The 24,472-nt window shown below is 37.8% G+C and overlaps 1 protein-coding gene across 3 annotated transcripts in view; it reads right to left on the bottom strand.

Moving 5' to 3' along the window:
• The window catches only part of vps41 (VPS41 subunit of HOPS complex), a 150,125-nt gene extending 126,846 nt beyond the window's left edge, over nt 1-23,279 (bottom strand). The window contains exons 1-2 of one of the 3 annotated variants that reach the window (XM_003222333.4): nt 23,165-23,279; nt 14,492-14,530 (exon numbers count right to left, since the gene is read on the bottom strand). In XM_003222333.4, coding sequence (XP_003222381.2) covers nt 14,492-14,530; nt 23,165-23,185 — 60 coding nt within the window. In that variant the 5' untranslated portion in view covers nt 23,186-23,279. Of the gene's footprint in view, nt 1-14,491; nt 14,531-17,868; nt 17,896-23,164 lie in introns of those variants that run through there. The other 2 variants (XM_062958094.1, XM_008112861.3) reach the window with 2 other exon arrangements.
• Nucleotides 23,280-24,472: the final 1,193 nt, after the last annotated feature.

Genomic DNA, 24,472 nt, shown 5'->3' with positions numbered 1-24,472 from the left:
AAAATGATGCATATACTACAGCAAGGAACTATGACGATATTGCTACTGCCTCTGAATATATGTTAAAATGGTTGTATTGAGAGAGGGAAAAAGTAAAAAGAAAATAGCATTTTCTAGTATTCTGAGTTACCATGAAAACTAGAGTCATTCTATCAGCATGAAATGCCAACTTTAGTTTCACTTTTAGGGTGTAGCTTCACCAAAAATGTGTTCTGAGAAAAGGTTTTGCTGAATACTGCACCGTGTCATAAAATCCCATTGTGCACAATCCATAATCCTGCTGTGTTGATACAACCTTTCCCAGTGCTTCCAGAGACAGCTGAACCATGGCAACATTCAAGATAGCAGTCTCTAAGAAACTTTCATTAACAAAAGACACATAAGATTAGATTTTTATTTATGTACCACCTTTCTGCAAAATAATTATGCTCCGAGCAGTTCAAAGAACATACTTAAAATTCCAGCAATAATTTGGGACATTTGGCATTCTCAATCAAAAATACACTTCAGTTGATTGCCTTTGCTCACACTGGTCAATGCTGCATTTCCACATCCTGGTTTGGGGATTACCCAGTCCTCGTACTCTAGGCCACTATGTCTTTCACAAACTGCAAGGAAACAATATTCTCACTTAAAGACCAGGTCATATGAGTCATTGCTGTGAAGTGTTACTGTATGTTAATATGTCTAAAGAAGACTACTATGGATTACCTGAATCTTACCAGACATGGTATCACTGACATTTTTACCAAGAGGCTTTGATAGTTGCTAAACAATCAATTCAACCTGGTTTCTGAAGACTTCTGACAATGTCTACATCTGTTGGGATGTGCCTTTTGATTATTTTGTTATTTTGTTGTGCCTTCATTTCCAACTTATGGTGAAACTAATGCAAACTTATCATAGGGTTTTATTGACAAGGTTTTTCAGAAGAGGTTTATCACTACCTTTTTCCGAAGCTGAGAGAATGTAACTTGTCCACTGTCACACAGTGGGTTCTGTGGCCAAACTTGGACTGAAACGCTGGTCTCCAGAGTTGTAGTCCGATGCTCAAATCAATGTTGGCTACTACTAGTATATGTCAAAAATCTTGTATATTGTGTTATTCCTTCAATGTATCTTCTGGTAGCAATGGTAGTAGTAAGGATGTACTGCTTACATCCTGCTGTGTAATGCCTTCAAACAACTTCTACCTCATCTTGTAAGCTGCCATATGATCTAGCTTTCCTAGATTATTTAGAGCAGTGGTTCTCAACCTGTGGGCCCCCAGATGGTTTGGCCTTCAACTCCCAGAAATCCTAATCTCTGGTAAACTGACTGGGATTTCTGGGAGTTGTAGGCCAAAACACCTGGGGACCCACAGATTGAGAACTACTGATTTAGAACCTCATGATGTCAAAGTATGAGGCTTTAAGTAAGAGCCCAGCATCTAAGAAAAATAAGAAATAGACGAATACATAGGCTTAGTTCAGAAATAAAGGCAGTCCCTGAGTTACAAATGTCTGACTTACAAATTACTCATAGTTAAGGTCGGGAGTGAAACAACAGGAAATAAGAGAAATCTACGCCCTTGAAAGGAAATTTGCTTTTGAAAGAGTTATCATGGGGAAAAAGAGTCTCCACCGAAGCTTTACCATCAATCTTGGATCCACAACAAACTAACATTTTCAAAATCCAGTTATCACAGGGGCAGAAAGTGAGGTGAAATCTTCTGAATAGGGGCACAGACAGCAAAACAAATGCCACATGAGTGGTAACCTTTCTCTATGAGGTCCAAAGCTAATATATGTATATGTTTCACCGGAGTTCACTTTAAAATATACCTGTTTTGACTTACATACAAATTCAACTTAAGAACAAACTTACAGAACCTATCTTGTTCATACCTTGGGGACTTGCCCAGGCCTGCTTTGGTTATTGGTTATCGATTGTTGTTGAGTTTATGCTTTTATGATATAGGTTTTTAAGTATTCATTGTAATTCAATGTATCTTACATTGTTGTATTCTATTGGTTCATTACTAGGCTTGATCCCCATGTAAGTCGCCCTGAGTCCCTTCAGGGAGATGGGGTGGGATTTAAGAAATAAGTTATTATTTATTATTATTATTGTTATAATGATGAAGCTTCCCCTTTTTTCCTCTTGCAAAACCAACTATAGAGAACATCTCTGAAATAGATAACCAGGTTTCCCATTACTTTCAAATTGGGAAATAATGGTCTAAGTATTGCCCATCCTTCTACCTTGCACTTCTGTTATTGTTGTTGTTGTCAGTGAAAAGAAAGACGGTGTAAGTATAACTCTTTTGTGAAGAGAACTTCAGAATCTGGGGGAAGCCACTGAGAAGGTCCTCTCCCATGTTCCTACCAGATGTACCTACAAAGATAGTTGGGCAGAGAGAAGGGCCTTCTCAGCAAATCTCAAAGCACAGGCTGATTCATAAGAGAAAACAGCATGCTCTCTGGATATAAGTCATGTCGGGTTTTAACAGTCATAACCAGGTTTTTGAATTGTGCTCTGAACATTCTTTAAAGTCAACCCCACACAGACCATGATATAGTCACGCAACTGGGATGTAACTAAGGCATGTGTCACTGTGACCAGATCTGACTTCTCAAGTAATGGACAAACAAGCATTAACTGTGCAAAGGAATACCTAGTCACTGCTGAAACCTGGACTTCAAGGTGCAAAGCTGAATTCAGGGGCAAACCCAAGCTGTGAATCTATCTTCAGGGGGAGCATAACCTCATTTCGCACAGACTGAATGCCTGCTCGCTAATCTACTTTTTGACTGACTAGGAGCACCTCCATCTTGTCTGGATTAAATTTTAATTTGTTCACACTCATCCAGGCCATTACTGATGACAGGGACCAGTTTAGAATCAAAGCACCTCACTTGGCTTGTAGTGGAAAGGAATAATAAAATTGGATGTCATCCACACACTCATGGCACCAAACTTCCAAACTCCAGACAACTCCCAATGATTCATATAGATTTTAAAATAACATGAGGCACAGAAGAAAGTCCTGAGGGATCCCAAAGTCCAATGGCTAAGGGACTGAACAGAGTTCCCCAGCAACACTTTTGGATTTGCCCCTCCAGGAAGTAACAGAGCCACTGTAACCATTACCTCAAGTCCTATCCCAGTAAAACGACATGGAAGCATGCTATGATTGGTAGTATCGAAAAAAGGTTGAGAAGCTCGAAAGACTCACAGCAACCCAAAGGTTGAGAATGTGTCAGCATCAAATTGTTGCCAATTATACGCTGCCCTGAGTCCCTTCGGGTGAGAAGGGCGGGATAGAAATATTGGAAATAAATAAATAAATAAATAAATAAATAATAAGTACAAAAGAACCAACAGGAACACATTCCCTTTTGTCTAGTTCCCAACACAGGTCATCCACCAAGGCAATTAAAGCTGCTTCAGTTCCATAGACATGTTTGAAACCAGACTGAAAAGTATTTAGATAACCTGTTTCATCCAGAACCCCCTGGAGGTAAGAGGCCACCACGCTTCAATATCTTGCCCCATAATGGTACGTTGGATACTGGCTGATAGTTATCCATTATGGAGGGATTAAAGGGTGGCTTTTTCAACACAGGCCTCATAGCTGCCTCCTTTATATAAAAGCGATCAGGGGTCGCTTTTTAAAGTAATTGTTTTATAATAGCCTCCAGGCTAGGTGGAACTCTGCCTTATTTTAGCCCACTAGGCCAGTGACTCTCTGTTTTTGTTTGACATAAGCCAAGAAGGACAAGGATATAGAGCAGACGTGATGGCTCTCTTATTTCCAAGGATCCTGTCCACACCCCCAGGATGCACAAAGTGAAAAGGACATTTGAAAAGTTACATCCATTGGATATATATCAATTAAAGCATCCAATGTGCAAATAAAAGTATGATTTGTAAATCTGATCTGTAAGCTCCCATTAAAACAGAAATTTCCTAAGTACAGGCACAGCTGAAAAATCTAATTTAGTAAGCCAAAAGGACTCTTCTTGTGACAAGCATGCAGGGAAAGGAAGGTGAGTGGTAGCACTTGCTCCCTCTCCAAATAAATGGCTTGTTGTAGTTGCAGCACTACATATATCTGGAGAGTCAAGGAACACTGGCAATAAACAAAGTCAAAATTACTACTAAATTGAGTGCATGAGCTGTGGAGAAGATAAGCCTCTGTATGAAAATGTCTGAAGAGAATTGACAAGTAATTGGAGCAGTACAGTAAGTAGCCATGAATCAAAGTGATTGACAAATGTAACGGCCCTGGATTTGGATGGCGTGATCTTAATTATTGTTTTAATAATTTATGTTTTAGTTGTTTGGTTTTAACAGTAACTGTTTATTTTAACATATGTGTGTATGGCATCGAATTGCTGCCTGTTGTAAGGCCTCCTTGAGTTCCCTCCAGAGTGAGAAAGGCGGGGTACAAATATGGTAAATAAATACATAAATAAATAAATAATTGGGACTACAACATTATGGCCAGGATCCATACATACATGATTTGCTTCCACCAAAATCTGCAATCCCTGTCCTCCCCTCAGTCCCTCTTTGAATTCTTTAAAAATATATATAACAGGTACAGGTATGGTGAGATTAAAAATTAACAAAGCATCTTAAGGGCCAGGGACATAAAAGGGACTTCAATTCAATTGATGCTTGATTTTAAAAGATTTGGTAATTTTATCTGTCAAATATGTATTCACATTAGCTTACTAGAGCAGTGACAAACTGGAGCGAGCTCTATAAATCCTAAAAATTACTGGTCAGAATCTGGTGGTATGCCTCTCAAGTTGTTGCAAGCAGAATCATGATTTTCTTTTCCTCTTCCTCCCACTGAAACCCCTTATAGTGCCAAAATGCTACCAATACTGTTTCCCAGCCTTTGAGAATAAGTTTATTTAAAAAAAAAATTCACAGAGGATTATTTTGGATTTGTAGCTCTCTCCAGTTTGTCACCGCTCTAAAAAACTGATGTGACTGGTAAAACTACCAATTTTTTTATCAAGCATCAAGGCCCTCTTATATCTCTGGCCTTAAAAATGCTTTGTTATTTTTTATTCTCACCATACCTGTACCTGCACTCCGTGCTACCTGTCAAATTAACTTGAAATTGCTATTTTGTAAATGGTTTTCTATACACACACCTAGAAAATATAATAATGCAGAAAGAAGTCACAACAAAGGAACTACAAATGCAACAGTCTAGTAGAAAAAGAGGAGACACCAAGTCCCAACTCCCAAGTTCAATCATTCCTACCCTTCAAAAGGATCTTTTGCTTTCCCACCAAGCTCCGTATAACTTTGGGTACCTCACAATCCTACTTTATTTCCTAGAGATTGTTAGAAAACATACTTTAATGTCAGAACATACCAGCTCTTTACAGGAGACATTGGCAGCTCTATAAAGATCTATGAAAGGGCACCCCTACAAAGTTCTGTATGTTTCAAATACCTGGATATTGTATAAAGTCCCACCACTTCTTATTACATAACACTTTCCTGCTTTCTGTTCACTGATGTCTCTCATGATTTTCTTCTTTCAGGGTGTTTTATCTCTGACTATTTCTATTGAAGAAGCCTCTGACCCACAGTTTGATACTTGGGTATAGAGAACTACATATAGAAAATGTCTGTTTTTTCCATCATCTGGAAATAGTAGGCAGCATTACATTTATCCACATGTATACTAGAATGTAGGTCAAAGGAGATAAATATGCATATTGTTCTATTCCCGTCAAAGAATTAACATTTTCTTTCAAGGGCAACACAGCTACACACTATATTGATACTATATTACTTCTAATTAAATTCAATCAACTGGTGTGCACTGCAGTATTTTTTACACTTTAAGTACCTCACAACACCCAAGCAGGAGAATTCACACTTCCAGTTAATATTACTCTCTCATTAAACTAATTATAATTTTTGCCCAAGAATCGTAAATATTAGAAAATACCAAAAGTAATCTGCATGGTTTAGAAGTCTATAATAAACATTACAATTTGTTACACATTGCACACATCAACACAAATTTGTTTTTTTAAACTTGTGTATTAAAAATTAAATTTAAACTGAAATATATTATTTTAAATAGTCCTTCCATTGGCTCAGAACAATCATTTTTATGTTCCATGGTTTTTTTAAAGATTTTTGAATATTGATTGGCTGTTAAGTCATATCAGAGAAATTATTGGGCTGTTGTGCTGCAATTCCCAGGGAAATGGAAGACAGAATAACTGTGAACCTTTCCTTTGGGACATTGAATGCAAGGCAAACAATAAAGTATACGCTGACTATCGTACAAATATGAAGTTACAGTGGGCCCTTGGTATCTCTTGTGGGCGTTCAAGTGGCATTATATATGATGGCATAGTAAAGTGGTGTCTGTTATAAAATGGCAAAATCAAAATATGCTCTTTGGCATTTTTTTAAGCTGCGGATAGTGGAATCCATGGATGCAGCATCTGCGGGCCATGGAGGACTGCCTGTCCTTATCTCCCATTGTCTTGAAAAGTCAGAACTATCTGATTCAATATAATAATACAATTGAACTCTTAACAATTTATATAGCTTCTCTCAAAACAATCTTGTAAACATAAAAAACATGAGATTGATATAGCTTCATTGGAATCTAAAAATGAATTATTATGTTTATTAAATAGTTGTTCTCTACTTCATATGGCAAACTGTTTCTGAAATATGTCATTCAATTCAATAAGGAATTTCAATATGGAATTAGGGTACAGTGTAAAGGAGAAAGATGAAAAATCTGTTGGGTCTGCCTCCTTGGCTTCTAACTCGAGTTCTCCTTCCTTTGTGCAAGCTGTAAAGTATGTGTGTAAAACCAACTGCCCTATACAAAATTCAGCAAATCTGTTCTCAACTTTATGGGCAGTCTATTCTTCCATACCCCCTTTTCCAAAGGATCCCATTGCCCGTAATGATCCTATAAAATAACAACCTTACAAAGCCATATTGCATCTAAGATTATTCAGTGTAACAGGAACCTGCTCAACAATAATACTTTCTATCATTTTCTTCTTTATCTCTAGTGGGGGAAAACAGCAATGGAAAGTGAGAAAAATAAAATAAATGTGCATCATACATGCAATTTCAACAACAATACAAGAGGAAGGTAAAGAAAAGATGTTAGTGCTTCAAGATTGCAGGGAATATACTTTGAGCTAAAGTAGTTTTTTCTCCTGAGAATTAAAATACCATTTTATATTATTGTTTGCTCATCATATCAAGCAGGAATGAATAGTAGCCTGTCGACTTGATAAGAAAGAGCTCGTAATACCTCAAATCACATATAAGGCTAGGAAATAAGAGAATAAATTGAAGAGCAGTTACAGAAAAGGATCTTGTACAATTGTATGAAGTGTTGACATAAAGCACTAGTGCTGTCTCCACTGAACAGTTAGCATGACACATAGAAGTATGCGATATAAATCCTAACGTACAAGTATTTTGCTTACACTAATTTAATCAAGTCTAAGGAACATACACATGATTTTGTAGAATTGAAATCTGATAGAAGGTTTCTCTAGGTCTAAGCCTCAACAAACATAGTGGGACTTCTGAATAAACATGTATTGCCTTTTGCAATGCATAACCAAGAGGTAATGAAGCTATAGAGTGATACCTTTAGTTAAGAGTTTAATTAGTTCTGTGACCAAGCTCTTAAATCGCTCTTATTGCAAAACAAATTCACCCACTGAAATGCTATTACTCTGTTTCCGCCCCCCGAAAGCTCCCCACACCCAATTTATTTGGTTACGTATTTTTAAATAAGAAAATGTACCTTATAAGTAACAAAAATGTATAAATGCACATTCACATAGAACAATAAAAAAGAAGGATCGGCTTTAAAATGGAAGAAGCACAAAGTTGTGGCAAGGAAGTACATTTGAGACAACAAAATGTGTGTTGGCCAGTGTAACAGCTAGGCAAAACCTGCACATTCACATGGAACAATAACAAAAGAAAGATAAACTTTAAAATGGTAGAAGCATATACTGTACTCATTCCAGTCTCCATCCCTCCCTTGCTCCCTCTCCCTCTCCCTTTTCATGAAGCCAAACATACCAGGAATAAAACCTACACAAAATTAATTAGCCCAATGTTACTCAAAGTGGACAGCAATCTCCTAAAGTGGACAAGAGCATGAGGCACAAGGTTGCTTTGAAGCCCTGTGCTCTCACACTAACACTCCCTCTTGTGCTAGAGTTCCCTATGGTACTAGTCTTAACTCAAAATGATGCTCATATGTCAAAGTGAAACACAGGACGAGCAATGGCTCTTAACTCAAAATGCTCTTAAGTTAGGGCACTCTTAAGTTGAGATTCCACTGTACTTTTTTTTCACTCTGAGAGAAGTTGCAATCCATCCCTTTCCTTGGAGAGCTGCTCCTAAACAGTAATAGACAACATTAGGGTGACAAGAATAGTACTGTCAGCCAAATTGGGGTACAGTAGAGTCTCACTTATCCAGCAGAACATTGGATAAGCGAAAATGTTGGATAATAAGGAGGGATTAAGGAAAAGCCTATTATACGTCAAATTACATTATGATTTTATAAATTAAGCACCAAAACATAATGTTTTACAACAAATGGACAAAAAAAGCAGTTCAATACACAATACACGATAACGTTATTTAATAATTACTGTATTTACAAATTCAGCACCAAAACTTCGCAGTGTATTGAAAAATTGACTAAAAAAACATTGACTACTAAAAGGCAAACTGCGTTGGATAATACAGAACGCTGGATAAGCGAAGGTTGAATAAGTGAGACTCTACTGTAGTTTCTTTATTTCTCACCTTTAGAATGTAAGGAATATATTATAATCCTTGACAAGAAAGAGTGTCTTGGCATAGTGAGACATCCTGATTCAGAAAATGACCAATTGCAAAAACTTTATCTGTAAAAGTCTGGGCCCTTTGCATAAAAAAAAATTATGCAGAAAATGCCAAACTTTGTGCAAAATAGTGTTCTACATAAAACACAACTTTTTGGCATAAAATATAGATTTCTATGAGCAAAATTAGGTTTTAACAATAACAACAAAAAACCCTCAGCATTTTTGGTGGAGGGTTTTTTTTTAAAAAAATCCCTAACCAATGAACCTCACAATCACACTCAGCATGGGGAAAATATTTGAAATTATTTGTTATTGCAAGCAAAAATCTACATTCCAACTTGCTTTTAAGAACCAGAATTATAAAGTGAATTTTATGTTTCTAATTATAAACCCTGAATTGTGAAAGGAACCATAAGTCAGAATATCTAGCCTGGACAAATGACAAGTTACTGATCTATAGCAAGCTTAGCCACTCCCAGTGACAGAAGAAGCCAAAGAGGAATGAATGCGATAGATGTACTAGTACACTGTTTGTATACAGCTGACTGTGACATACAATTGTAGCCATTGTCTACAACTCAGAAGTCAGAATTGACTTAAAGTCACATAACAAGTATTTGGATACAGAGTTGTTAACTTGTTGTTAGCGTTAGTTCAAAGATACTATGTCAACAAAACAGGATTACAAGCAAAATAGAATCAAGCATCTAAACTTTTGAAACAACAATGCATAAATATCATTACTGTGTAACTTTTTAAAATGCAAAGCAGTCCTCAAGTTGCAAACAGGATAGGTTATGTACGGTAGGTCTGTTATTCAGTTGAATTTGTATGTAAGTCAAAACAGGGACTTTTAAAAGTGTAACGCCAGCTAAAAATGTATATTGTTTAACTTTGGAAAGAATAGGGAAGGGTTTATGTTGTTCAGAAGATTTCACCTCTCTTTCTGTTGCTGTCCTAATTGGAACTTGAAAAAAAATGGCTTGCTGTGGAAGCAAGGATCAGTGATAAAGCTTCAGTAGACACACCTTTTCCCCCATGTTAACTCTTTCAGGTGAATTTCCCTTCCAAGGGGCAGATTTCTCTCACTTCATATTGTCTCTTCCCCCACCCCCAAAGGAGGAGAGGAAGCCACAACCTGTAGCATCACAAGCAGAGGAAGAAAGCAAAAGGAAGGGGCTTTTCTTGTCTGCCCAGCCAGCCAGCCAGCCAGAAAGAAAGAAAGAAATATTGGCAAAGTTTCCCCAATGTTTCTTGTGGAGCCCAAGTCTCTTTAGTGCAGTGGTTCCCAACCTTTGGGCCTCCAGGTGCTTTGGACTTCAGTTCCCACAATTCTTAACAGCTGGTAAGATGGCTGGGATTTCTGGGAGCTAAAGTTCAAAACACCGAGAGGCCCAAAGGTTTTAGCGGGTTCTCTTTTGCCTCCCTGAGAGAAGGTTGAGAAAGGAGACTCTAATGAGAGGGTCATGTTTTCAAAGGCTGTCCTAGGGAAGAGGGAGCAGGGCTTCATTTCTCGAGAATGGGACTCAATGGAGCCAGGAAAGGAGATTAGAAAGAACTTCTTAGAGATGTTCAAAAAGGGGAACTCTCCTTCTTTGGGGGCTTTTGAGCAAAGGCTTGATAGCCCTCTGTTGTAGTTGCTTTGATTGTGTTTTTCCTGCATGGTAAAATGAGGCTGGACTGGCTGGGCCCTGGGATTGATCCTATTTATTATTATTATTATTACAAAGGCTTGGTGGCTATAATTATGCTTTTTCTGCATAGGTTGCTCCTATTACTATTACAAAGGCTAGATTGGCCATCTGTTGGGATTGCTTTGATTGTGCTTTTTCTGAATGGCAGAAGAGGGTTGGACTAGATGGCTCCTGGGGGGTGCTCCTATTATTATCATTATCATTGCAAAGACTGGATGGCCCCTAGGGTCTTCCACTGAAATACAATTACGTTTATGCTGCTTAAAATTGTTCTTCATTTTAAATATTATATTGTTCTTTCTTTTGTACTACAAACAAGATATGTGAAGTGTGCATAGGAATTTTGTTCATGTTTTTTTCAATTAGTTCACACAAACATTTTCCCTCCATCTGCCATTAGCCCGGCCCATCTGTCAAATTTTAAAATGCAATGTGGCCTGTGTCCAAACGTTTCTTGAGCCTCCACAAGAAACTTTTCCTTTAAAAGGGCCCACAGCTTGAAAAGTTTGATAACCCAAGCTCTACACTATCAGCTAGAAATATTGTACAGGACCATCATATATAAAAATAGGATTTCATCAGACCACACTCTCTTCAACAAGTAGTTGAAGTACTCCTTGAAATACTTCTTGAAGTACTCAATAGTATAATTAGTATGTGATCACAATGATAAATGTAATTGCTGGTTCCTTTGTAATATATTTGTTTCAATTGACTCAAGTTCCATAAGTCATTCTACTGTCTATCAGATGCTTTCACGTGTGCTTTAGCGTTTCCATTGAAAAAAAATCTATATTGTCTATCAACAATTTACATATAACTGGAAAAGATCCTTTAAATTATACTCCATAAAATATCATCAGCATTTCAAATGATGTGACTTCCCTAGTGGCTTATAAAACAGCTTCCTTAATTTTTTAGAAAATGCATAGCCTGAAGGATTTTTTCGTGATACATTCAGTGTCAAATATTTACTTATGTATTAACTACAAGACATATGGATTATGCACTTAAAACAAATCAATAGAATTTAGATAGATTTATTTTTTGTTTATTTTCTTGTTTATAGAGCTTTAATGCTTTCTATTTCATGAAGTCAATTCATAAAGTATTTGTCTATCTATGAAGGAGGTACAGTAGTGAACAGAGCTTTTTCACATCAATATACAATATTCCCATAAACAGGCAGTTCCCGAGTTACAAACATTCGACTTATATATGACTCATAGTTACAAACAGGGGTAAGACAGCAGGAAGTAAGAGAAATCTACCCCTAGGAAGAGAAATTCCCTCCTGAATCATGGGGAAACAGTGTCTCACTGAAGATTTATCACACCTTGTTTCCACAACAAGTCAAATTTTTCAAAATCCAATTATGACAGGGATAGAAAGTGAGATGGAATCTTCTGAACAGGAACACAGACAGCAAAACACCACTAGAGTGTTAATAATAACAATAATAATCAACTTTATTTATATCCCGCCACCATCTCCCTGAAGGGACCCGGTGCAGTTCACAAAAGCACCCCAAGGTGCCACACAGAAAATAGAAGTACATAGCATAAAAACAATACACACAATTGACTAAATACAAACAATGGACAAGATCAAATGATAAAATGTAATATTTATAAAACGCAGTAGTACCTGTGGGTAACTGGGCTTCTTCAAGTAATGAATTAAAGTGCCAAAGTAACAAATGGTCGTTGTCACATATAACCATCCTGAACAACTCAAGGTCAAAGGCCCTAGAGCGAAAGGTTTGGAGAGTTGAGGCTAACCTAATCTCTCTAGGGAGGGCATTCCAGAGCGGAGTAGTTAACGCTTCCCTATACTGTCCAAAGCTTATATCTATCTATCTATCTATCTATCTATCTATCTATCTATCTATCTGTCTGTCTGTCTGTCTGTCTGTCTGTCAGTCAGTCAGTCTATCTATCTATCTATCTGGAGTTACATTTTAAAATATACCTGTTCTGTTTTACATACAAATTCAACTGAAGAACAGTATTACAAGATGTAACAAAAGTTGGAGACTGCCTGTAGTGACAGATGCACGCAAATTCTAAAAATTATCAATGTGAGTGATGAAAATGAAAATCCTAAAGAACAAATACAGAGGAACATAGGAAGTGGTTTCATATCATTCGTTTATCTAGCTCATATACCTGCCATAACTGACTATGACTCTTGATGGTTTCAGTCAAGAGTATTTTCCAGCACAAATTAAAAATGTCTAAGACAACATGCAAAGAAATCCTGCTACTATTGATCTAAAGCATTTCCCAATGTCCCCTCTTCCCTCATTATTAAAAAAAAAACCCTCCATTCACAACATAAAGGGCAGAACTTTTACGGGTCATTGAGAAATAGTATAGTTTAGTGGTTCTTAAAGTGCACTCCGCAGAACTCTTGGGGCTCCACAAGGCATACTGAGAAGCTCCGTCCTTCTCTCCTCCTCCTGTCCCAAGAGGTTTCGCTCTTCCATCCTCCTCCTCCTCCTGTTCCAAAGGCACACAATGGCATCATTGTCCTCCCCAGGCACAGACCTTTCCCCCCATGCCCCCTCATCACCTAGACCTTTTCTTGCTCACCTTTCTTGCTTCCAGAACCCTATTTCCATCCCACCGCTCAGGGGTGCTTTGATTGTACCTTTATGGCATGGCAGAAGGGGGTTGGACTGGATGGCTCCTGGGGTTACTCCTATTCATATTCTTATAAAGGCTAGATGGTCATCTATTGGGGATACTTTGATTGTGCCTTTACTGTATGTCAGAAAGGATGACCCCTGGGGTCTTGCACTGAAATACTGTAAAGTTTATGTAGGTTAAAATTGTTCTTCATTTTAAATATTGTACTGTTCTTTTTTTCTTTTCTTTTTTTGTACTACAAATGAGATATGTGCATGATGCATAGGAATTTGTTCAATTGTTTTTTTTCCAATTAGTTCACCCAAACACTCTCCATCCATCTGCCACTGGCCCGGCCCATCTACCAAATTTTAAAAATGCAATGTGGGCCCTGTGTCCAAAAGTTTGCCTATGTCTGGTTTAGAGGCTGCTTTTACCCTCAGATGGGCATTTGCTCCTAGTTATGGGAAGGGTGACTGTGTTGAACTACTTCTCCATTGCTTTCTTTCAGCAACATGAAATTCCTCTCGTAGAAATCTCTCCATGGGCTCTGATGAGCAGAAGTGGCAGAAGTGGGGCCTGGGGAATTAGAGCAAGAAGTCAGCTGAAAGTGTAGGAAGGAAGAGAACATTATGGCCAACTATAAACAGGCATCTGAGGGAGATCCACGCAAAAGAGGAAGAGGGAGGCCAAAAAAAGTGAGCATTTCTAAAAAAGCTATCTTTCTTCAAAACACTTCTTCTTTAAAAGGAAATTTCAGGTGAACATTTTCACCAGTCAGCAAAAGTCACTGATGAGTAGGATGATATATGTGAGTCAGCTGGAGAATACACAGCTGTTATAAACCTATTAATTGGAAAATACAATGAAAGGGCCACTGACTCTGAGAATCATGACGTCACACTCAAATAAGCATTGCACCTAAAGTACTACAAATGGGACTGATTGAGGTTTTAGAGGGTGATATTTTAAAGTCATTGATGCTAAGGAAGACCCAACTGAAATATGGAACAATGCAGTAGAATACCAACACCTTTTGCAATCTGCTCGAAAAATGCTTCCTTGCTTCTCAACCACTTATATATGTGAGTCTACATTTTTCTACCTAACCCACATCAAGAGGCCTTAAGGTCACAGATTACTGATACTCATCTAGAGCAGCCAGGCCAAAGCAAGCATGAGGAGAGAAAAGCATTCCTTCCATGCTTACGGACAAAGATTGGAAATTTAATGCAACAAAAACATCACCTGGAAGGGTTGAAGAATGATGACTTTCTCAAGCAACCCTTACCTCAGACTCATCCGTAGAGTCTTCTTTAAATCTTGGATCCTGAAAACAATGTAAGAAGGAAGAAGTGGTTACAGTTGTCCATTTGTATGTTTCCCATGCAAGAACCTCTGAACAAAATCTCAAGGAAAAAGGAAAATCAGAGGAACAAGGCAAAGAAATTAATTACTTGCACAAAACTTTTCTAACCTAAGGGCACTAGACCAGATCACATGAGAAATGCAAATCTCAAGAATACATATCCATAACAACAGATACCACAAGTGCATTTTGCAATCTGACTTTGACAATTCTGAACATATTTCGGCAGCGAGTCTTTTGAATAAAACTTTCATAAAGATAGAGATATTTATGATTATATTTACCCAGATCATATATTGCTCACTATTATATTTGTTATTTGATAGTGCTATTCCTCCCCATCAATTGCGAAGACATGTTTGGTTTGTGATTTGCCCTGGATACTTCTCATTCTCCATGAGAACTCAGATTATACTGAATTTATTTTAAAGGAGAAATAATGTAAATTTGTGCAAGAAGAATTCTGAAAAGCATTATGACAAAACCTAGTATTGTTCTTACTGCTACGTTTCTGAAGCCGTCAAGGCACATGTGCCTTTAAAATCTCTCACGCACAAGGCAATAAATCATAGTTTCACATACACATGTACACACACAAAAGAAATTGAGTCTATTCTTGCTAATCTCTCCCCTGTCCAGTGGCAAAATGTGCTGATACCATGTCTCCTCTAAGAGGTCAGCAAAATGAAGATTTACTTAACTTATTTACAGTTATCAATAGCAATAAAAGGTTACAACTAATATGCTGACAGTGAATGTAAGCATTCTAACAGCAGCAGGGTAAAAATACTGCAAAAGAGAGAAGTTATTTCAAACCTTAATGAGGTAACATTTAGACAATAAGATGAATAATCACAGCAGGTTACATGTGTGTCATGGAAAAGAGTGGGAAAGGGTACATAGGAAAAGCCAAATTACATGACAATGTTTACACCACAACTATAGTTTTGAGCAGTAACTTCATGATAAAGATTTTGCAAAAGTCTTTTTTTTTTGAAAAATAAAACTACTTCACCACCATGAGCTCTATGAAGCTCAAAATTCAGACGTGTCAGGAAACAACATCTATAGATCAAAACAGAATCTTTAAAGAGCAGTCTATTTTTATACATCAAGTCTATGAGAGACTGAAAAATATTACAGATTCCTAGACATTTAAGGATCTACATCTCTAGGTCCAAGCAACTTTGATGTCTTCATTTTTTCAGACTTTTTTGAGATGTTTCTTATAAGTCATTTCCATATGGACCTCAAGTTGCAACTTGTGCTGAGCAGCTCAGATTTCAATATTATCATTACGCTTCTTGCATATAGTAACTCTTCTGGATTAGTTTTAAATTCTGGTTTAAATTATCTTGGAGAGGTCTTTAAAACAATGTCTCAAAAATAAGATTGTTTGGTGCCATCACTCTTTGAGTCATGCAATCATTACAGTGAGTGTGCTAATTTAACGCAAAGTATTTATGGTTTCCAAGTATTGGCGATGTTGAATAATTCATCTGATTTTAAAAAAATCCTATGTAAAACCCTAAGAATCAAGTCTTTGCACTAATGGTCCATTAATGTCTATATTGACTGACAGTGGCTCCCCAAGGTCTATGACAAAGAGATTTTTCAGAACCAATATTTTGAAGCCAATTTTTATTGAAGTGCCAGAGATCAAACCATGGACCATAAATAAGCAACATGTTCATTTTACCACTAAATTGCCACTCTGGGAATAGAATGCTTTTTATGCTGAAGAGAAAAAAATGCAAATAAAGATCAGCTTCATTAGCTAATCAGCTATTATTGTTTCTTATTCTCAAAAGACTATTATATTTTTAATAATTAAAACATGATGGAGTGCCTCTGAAATGTGTAAAATAAGAAAATACAAGCAGCTTCAAAAAGACAACCAGTAAATGTTAGTACAAACTGAGAGCAGAAAGGAATGACTCAGGAAATGGTTCAGCTGATATTGAATGAGGAAATTGCTCTTAATCTAGCCTTGACCATGGATACATAACTTATGACTGTGCTCAAGCATGCCTTTGCTCAACTGGTTACACCAACTATCCCTACTCCTGAAGGATATAGATCTGGCCAAATGGGACAAGGATATGTAAAAAAATTATTTCTCCCATCTATGCTTGCTTTCCGAATAGATGGGAGAAATAATTTTCAATATCCAAAAAACTGCATATTATTTTAACCAGGATAAAATGAGATTTTTAATGGGTGAGCTTAAACTCTGCAACTCCTGTCCAAGGAAGGTCCAGCTCACTTCTCCATTAATAGAGATTCTCCTGTTAAAATGGGGATTCGTATTTGATCTTTAACTTTGTTAAATTTTGTTTTCGTATTTTAAAATATTTAATTGTTGTTTGGATTTTAATAAGTGATACTGCTTTGAGGTTTTAAAGTTGAATATTTTCATTTTAAATTTAAAAATTTTTTGAGACACCTTGAACTCTCAGAAGAAAAAGCAAAGTAGGCACAATTTTAAACAAATACATAAATGAATTTTACTCTAAAAAACCACTAATTGGGAGATGTGTTTTGACTGATGAGAATTGGACATTTGAAAACTATAGTTACATTAATCAGGAGACAATATCTCATGGTATACACATTAAACGCTAATGAAAATCTTCTTCTGCAATGGGTGACAAAGGGCGCATCTACACTGACCATTTAATGCAGTTCAAACTGCAGCAGCCAAATAAACTCCCACAAAAGCGTGCAAAAGAAAGCCCTTAATGTGCATCAATGCTTTGTGGTTTGTTCAATCACTATCTGGACCTCAAACTGGTTCCAGGATTTCCTATGTACAGTAATAATCTGCACAATAAAACCTCTTACTTCAAATACCAGTTTGCATAAATACCAGCTAACTACATTAAATGGTCAGTGTAGAAAGGCCAGTGAAAAATCAAGATCACCACAATGTACAATTCAACTTCAAACTATGGTTACAATTCCTAGTTTACAAAGGAATTATGGCTGGATAGATTTTAATGTGTTATGAAACAGTGGTTAAGGAAAAAAGAAAATCACAGCAGAAACTTTGAAGGAAGCTACGGTAGTTTAATTTCTGCAATAGTCACAAATGAAAACAGCAGTACAGTAATATGTTATCTTCAGGCACTCCATAACAGAGCACTCCTTCTTAAACTGTGAGTCTGGACTCCTTAGCTCAATGCTGGGGTCACAAAAATTTAGCAACAGTAAAAGATTTCTGAACACCACCCATTTACCCAAATCTGTTAGCATTAATTTATTATTTATTTCCCAAACCTATATCCTGTCCTTCTCACCCTGAAGAGCATTCAGGGCGTCCTCACAACCGGCAGCAATTTGATGCCCGACATACAAATTCCAAAAATACAATTACAATTAAAATCAAACATTAAAACATAAATTATTAAAACAATAATTCAAATCACACAAGTTCAGAATCAGCCCATTCGTCAACACTTTTAGAAGTTCGCAATTATTGCACTGCTATAATTATTGTTCAAATGCTTGGTGCCATAACCATGTCTTAAGTTTTTTCTTAAAAGACAAGGTGGAGGGGGCTATTCTGATTTCATTGAGGAGGGGGTTCCAGAGCCGCGGGGACACCACTGAGAAAGTCCTGTTTCTCGTCCCCACCATCATGCTTGCAAGGGTGGTGGGACCAAGAGCAGGGCCTCCCCTGACGATCATAAACTCTGAGGTAGGCCATAGAGGGAGATACATTCAGAAAGGTAAGCTGGGCCGGAACAATTTAGGACTTTATAGGCAAAAGCCACCACTTTGAATTGTGCTCAGTAGCAGACTGGCAGCCAGTGGAGCTGATGTAACGGCGAGGGGGTGGTATGCTCCCTGCATGCAGCTTCGGTGAGCGATCTGGCTGCCACCCGTTGGACTATTTGGAGCTTCCGAAAGGTCTTGAAAGGCAACCCCATGTAAAGCACATTGCAGTAATCTATTTGGGATGAAACCAGAGCATAGACCACCATGGCCAAGTTTGACTTCTCAAGGTATGAGCACAACTGACACACAATGTGCAGTGTTTAAAGTGGACTCTGCAAGAAATGCTTCAGCTGTATTTTACAAATGAAAAATCAGATTCCTTAGCAATCCTTACAAATGATTATTATTATCAGCAAATATTTTGCTTTTATACCTATTTTATAGACCTACTAGCTGTGCCCGGCCACGCGTTGCTGTGGCAAAGTGGTGGTGGTATTGGTTAAAAATTGTTGTGTAATTTTTTTTAGTGTTTTGAGATGAGATGTCTGCATAGGAAGAAAACAAATAACTTTTTCCCCCAAGTACCACAGTTGCTTGCTTTGTCTGTCTTCAAGCATAATAGTCCTCTTGCAGTTAAAAAGAACTTCTTCCTGCTACTACTTTGTCATTGATCCTCACATGAAGCATGGCAGACAGCAAACAGCAGTGAACAGTGATACCTGTCACTCTCTCTCAATATTAGATCCAGTTTCTGATTCCAAAAATCCTACCAAAATCCTTCCAAAAATCCTCTCATAATCCCTTCTATCACAATTTTGAAAAACAGACCAAAAAAATTATCAGTCTCACTGTTTTTGAATGTATTGATTATGTTTCCTGGCTTTCAATAAATAAGTAGTTTGACTTCTATAGAGGAGAATTCTCCAGAGAAGAATCCTCTGTACACATATACTTTGTCATAGATTTTTAAAAATAAGACAGTGGAGGAAACTGCTTTCTGCAATTAGCAATTCAGCATACAAGACTGCTGTTTGAAAGTATGCTGTACATTTGAATTCAATTGAGTTTGGACATTTGTCTCTGAAGAAAATGTACCTTTAATGAACATTTTCATATACACTGACATACAAATATATGTCATTCTTACCCAGGAACATGCCATAACTGTAAACCTATGTCTTTACTAAAGTTTATTGAAGATAAAGCAGTTCATTTTAAATGATTTTGGGATGATTATTGAAAGCAAGCAATTTAAAGTGTGCTCTAAATGCATTTAGATTGTTTTAATTTTTTAACAGGACAGTTTATTTGTGGTTTATTACATTTTAATTATAATCATACTTAGTTGTACTTTGCTTTAATCTGTTATGAGATCCTATTTAGAACACAGAAAACAAAATAAATACTTATAAAATCATAAACTTTTTTCCTTTAAATAAACTACTAAATGGTTTACAATAAAATACAACTTAAAAACCACAGTAACTCAAGAGAAGCACACCATTAACCATAATTTAACAAATACAGATAGAATAAAATTGGATCAGTATTAAAAGCCAGTCAAAAGAAGACCCCAGCTGGACAAAACTAAAGTCCCATCTGGCTCACCATTCTGTTTATGTTTACCACAGAAGTAACACAGATATCCAGAGCCCAGGAAGTAGAACATAAGAATGATGGCACTCCATACTAGCGTTATTTTCCAGAAATTGCTATTCATAGGAATAATATATCTAATCATATAATCATGTTGTTTCTTATGTATAGTCACCAGGACTAGAAGAGATTGACAGTGTCCATGCATTTGCCAAATTTCCCCTTTTAAACCAACTAAGGGCACATTTACATGGGCCAAATGAGGCAAGACAATGGAACAGTAAGGGTGACCATCCTGCAGCGCTAACCCAGGTTCAGGGCTTAGAAGTTGGCTGTGCAGACTTCCTGAACGCTGATCCGGAATACCCCACTTCAGATCGTCTCCGGCTTATGAGGCCTGTAGATGGGCCCTTGGTCAACAGTGTAATGACTTCACCTCCTGTTTGAAACCAGCTACAAAAACAGGGCAACTGCTGCTGCTGCTCAGTTGTTTAGTCGTCTCCGACGTTTAAATAGACAGAACAGGGCAACAATTCTGTCCATTTAAAAAAAGTTTTAAAAATAAGTATTTATTGGTATTCATTGATGTTCTCCTTTCCAGAGTTACAATATGCTTCTTGAGATGTAGCAAACCAGAATGACACTCACTATTAAAATGTGTTTGTGCCAAGGATTTGTATAAAGGTATTATCATACAGGCACTTTCAATTCTTTTTCTTTTCCCATTGTCCAAAGACACAATTCACATTTTTTTAAAAATCTCGGTCCCTGAGGAGAAAAATAAGGGACACTAAAATGTCCTGAACCATTCAGAAAAACTGTTCACATTTTAAATTCACCACAGGAAACCCTTTAAACTATTTAACACAAAGTATAGATTTTGCAAGTGGACTTTCTGCCTCTGGAAGTGTTTGGGGAATCTGTGTAGCCATTGAGAGTTTCAGGGGAAGAAAACTGGTTCACTGACTTGCCTTGTGTTGGCTTGCTAGATTTAGGGAATAGAGGTTCACTTTATGTGACATATTATGTTAAATACATTACTATAAGGCAGCAATCCCAAAGCATTATTACAAACTGTTCAAATACACACGTGTTATGCAATACTATTTTGACTGTATTACTTTGATTCTAAGATGCCATTGATTGTAAGATGCACCCTAATTTCACTACCAACAGGGTCATTCCATGCCAAGTGGTCTAAACCTTCCCACCATCAAGGTCTCCAATTCTGTTCAAATTTTAGCTGTAGCACCACCCAGATGTTAAACCAAGTTTCCCTAAATTTGAGGTCTCTAATTGCAATAGTTGCTGATCTAGACCCCCTTATCTCAAGGGGAGTCAATCAGCGTGCACACAACATTTAACAAAATGCCATTTTTGGGGTCTAATAAAATTAAAACTAAATGTATAAAAATGGCTAGTAAATTGAAATCCTATATAGTTTTTTCTGCTGATTCCAATAAAATTAATTTTAACATTATGGATGCAAAATCCAGACAAACAGGTTGACTCAAATTGTGCATCAAAATGTGTCACGACAAGTTTTGACCAATATTCAGACTGCAATAATTTCCAAGCAAACAAAGATATGGACTTGAAATTTTGACTGAGCGTTATGCTTGTGCTGAATATAATACTGCCAAATTTGCTGCTACCCAGCATCTATAACCACCCTGCAGGATCTCTTCAAATTTGACACTTTCAGCACAAATGGTATAATTTACCAAAGTTCAAAGCCAATTATTTAAAAAAAACAATCTACCTGAATATGCTTCTGAATAGTATCATCTGAAAGAGAATTTTTTGCTCTCTGTTTTTGTTTTGCAATGTGACCATTAAGTATCCATTTACTCAGGTCAAAGTATGTTATATTTTGTGCATTTATGCATTATGCATCCTCATGGTCCTGCTAGTTACTGCCTAGCTATTGGGTATGGCCCCTATGGCAAAGGGGATGCTGTTTTCAATGTGATATATAACATATTTTGATTTGAGTAAATGGATACTTAATGTTCGCATTGCAAAACAAAAACATTTCAGTCTTATAGAGAAATTTTTTCTCTTTCAGATAATACTATTCACAAGCAGATTCAGATAGATATGGGGTATAATATGGGGTTTGATGCAGACCATAGAATCCCATAGAGAGCAATGGTTTTAACCTGGAGCACTGTTTCTTGTCTCCTATGAGGTTGGTGGCAGAATTATAAGATCCCTTGGAAAGCAATGATTTTAACCTGGAGCACTGTCTCTTGTTTTCTGTGAGGTTGGTGGCAGAACTATAAGATCCCTTGGAAAGCAATGGTTTTAACCTGGAGCGCTGTCGCTTATATCCTATGAGGTTGGTGGCAGAACTATAGAATCCCTTGGAAAGCAATGATTTTAACCTGGAGCACTGTCTCTTATATCCTATGAGGTTGGTGGCAGAACTATAGGATCCTTTGGAAAGCAATGGTTTTAACCTGGAGCACTGTCTCTTGTATTCTATGAGGTTGGTGGCAGAATATATAGGATCCCTTGGAAAGCAATGGTTTTAACCTGGAGCACTGTTTCTTGTATTCTATGAGGTTGGTGGCAGAACTATAGGATCCCTTGGAAAGCAATGGTTTTAACCTGGAGCACTGTCTCTTGTATTCTATGAGGTTGGTGGCAGAACTATAGGATCCTTTGGAAAGCAATGGTTTTAACCTGGAGCACTGTCTCTTATATCCTATGAGGTTGGTGGCAGAACTATAAGATCCCTTGGAAAGCAATGATTTAAACCTGGCATCCGTCTCCTTTAACATAAGGGGCCTTGGGATCTCTTGGTTTATGGATATTGTTGTTTCTCTGGATTAAAAAAAAGTAATCCTGACCTTGTGATGAATGTTAGATGAATGTTTTGCCAGTCCTTAAGTTTCCATTGTGAGTGACAGGGAGACAGACCTCCAAAGGGGGCGATTCTGTCCCTTAAAGGGACGGCCAGCCATGCTTTCACCTCTCAATGCGATGAGGTGGCGAGTGTGGTTACTCAGCAGGAATGTTCTCAACAAGGGGCCTGTCCTGTCCCATTCTGTGTCGACCTCATGAGGTCCCAGTGTAAACCTGTAAAGGCCTCGAGCGGCGCTTCCCAGCCATTCAACCATATTTGGACGGTGCTTTTTTTGAAATTCCCCCCAAACTATTCCCTGCCTCGTTTGCCTCCTGACTCTACTTCCTCGGCTCTTCAGTTTGCCACGCGCTAATCTCACAAACACCCGTCTCGCGCTCAGAGTTCCTGTCACTCTTTCGAGCCTTTACCTTCTCCTCAGCTTCCGCCATGGTGAGGTTGGCTTGTCACATGAGGCAGTCAGACAGGAAGCAGCCGCAAAGCCTGGCGGGTGATGTAGTTCCCCCGCCTCGCTGGCTGCCTGCTTTTGCACAATACAGCGGAAGTAGACGCGCGGAGGAGGTCGGCGCTTAATTTGCGCGGGAAAAAGGGCGCCGTCTAAGTAGCAGCTCAGGCTCTTCATGCCCGCCAGTCTCAGTGGGCTTGTGTGGCTTCAGGTCTTGACAAGAAATCTCCCGTGAGTTTCAGAGGGTTTTCATAGGTAAGAGATACTCGGGGGTAGTTTCGTTAGTTCATACCATTTAAATGATAAAGAGACTTTATGCACACCCTGTATAAAAGGACCCTTAGCTTCCAGGAAAAAGGAACTGGTGACTTAAAAAACATAATAATATGCAGCTGTGGACAAGTCTACGTAGGGACCACCAAACGCAGAGCCCAAACACGAGTCAAAGAACATGAGAGGCACTGCAGACTAACTCAACCAGAAAAATCAGCCATAGCAGAGCACTTGATGAACCAACCTAGACACAGTATATTATTTGAGAACACAGAAATGCTGGACCACTCTTAACAACTATCCTGTCATACTACACAGAGAAGCCATTGAAATCCACAAGCATGTGGACAACTGCAACAGAAAGGAGGAAACCATGAAAATGAACAAAGTCTAGCTACCAGTATTAAAACTCCAAAATCAGAACAGTAAATAAGGAGCAGCACTCTGAAAACAGAAGAATTCCAGACAGGAATCAATCAGGGGCAGCTAATGACTCTGAACAAAGGATTACCCCAGGCCAGGATGTGAGCCTGGGAAGGCCATTTAATGCTAATTGAAGTGATTAATTACAACATTCACACATCCAACAGACAAGAGTCCGCCCCCCCCCCCCCCCAGTAACTTCTACAGATACATAAACCTTCCTTGCTTAGTTTCTCCATACCTCACAACTTCTGAGGATGACTGCCATAGATGTGGGCAAAACGTCAGGAGAATACTTCTGGAACATGGCCATACAGCCCGGAAAACACAACAACCTTATAACAACAACAACAGGATCTAGGGACTTTATAAGCAACAATAACAATAAATTTGAATGGTAAAGAGATTTTGTGGACACCCTGTATAGTACAATCCTTGAAATTCACTGATGCTCTCAATCCCTGGTTAGCTTCCAAAGATCAGATGGGATCTGGAGACTTTAATATCATCATCATCATACATTTAAATGTCAAAGAGACTTTATGGATACCCTGTATAATACAGCTCTTAGTATTCA

This window comes from Anolis carolinensis, chromosome 6 (genome assembly GCF_035594765.1).
Source record: "Anolis carolinensis isolate JA03-04 chromosome 6, rAnoCar3.1.pri, whole genome shotgun sequence".
Classification (NCBI taxonomy): Eukaryota; Metazoa; Chordata; class Lepidosauria; order Squamata; family Dactyloidae; genus Anolis; species Anolis carolinensis.
Note: the sequence above shows the minus strand (reverse complement) of the source record. Positions and strands in the feature narration are given on the sequence as shown.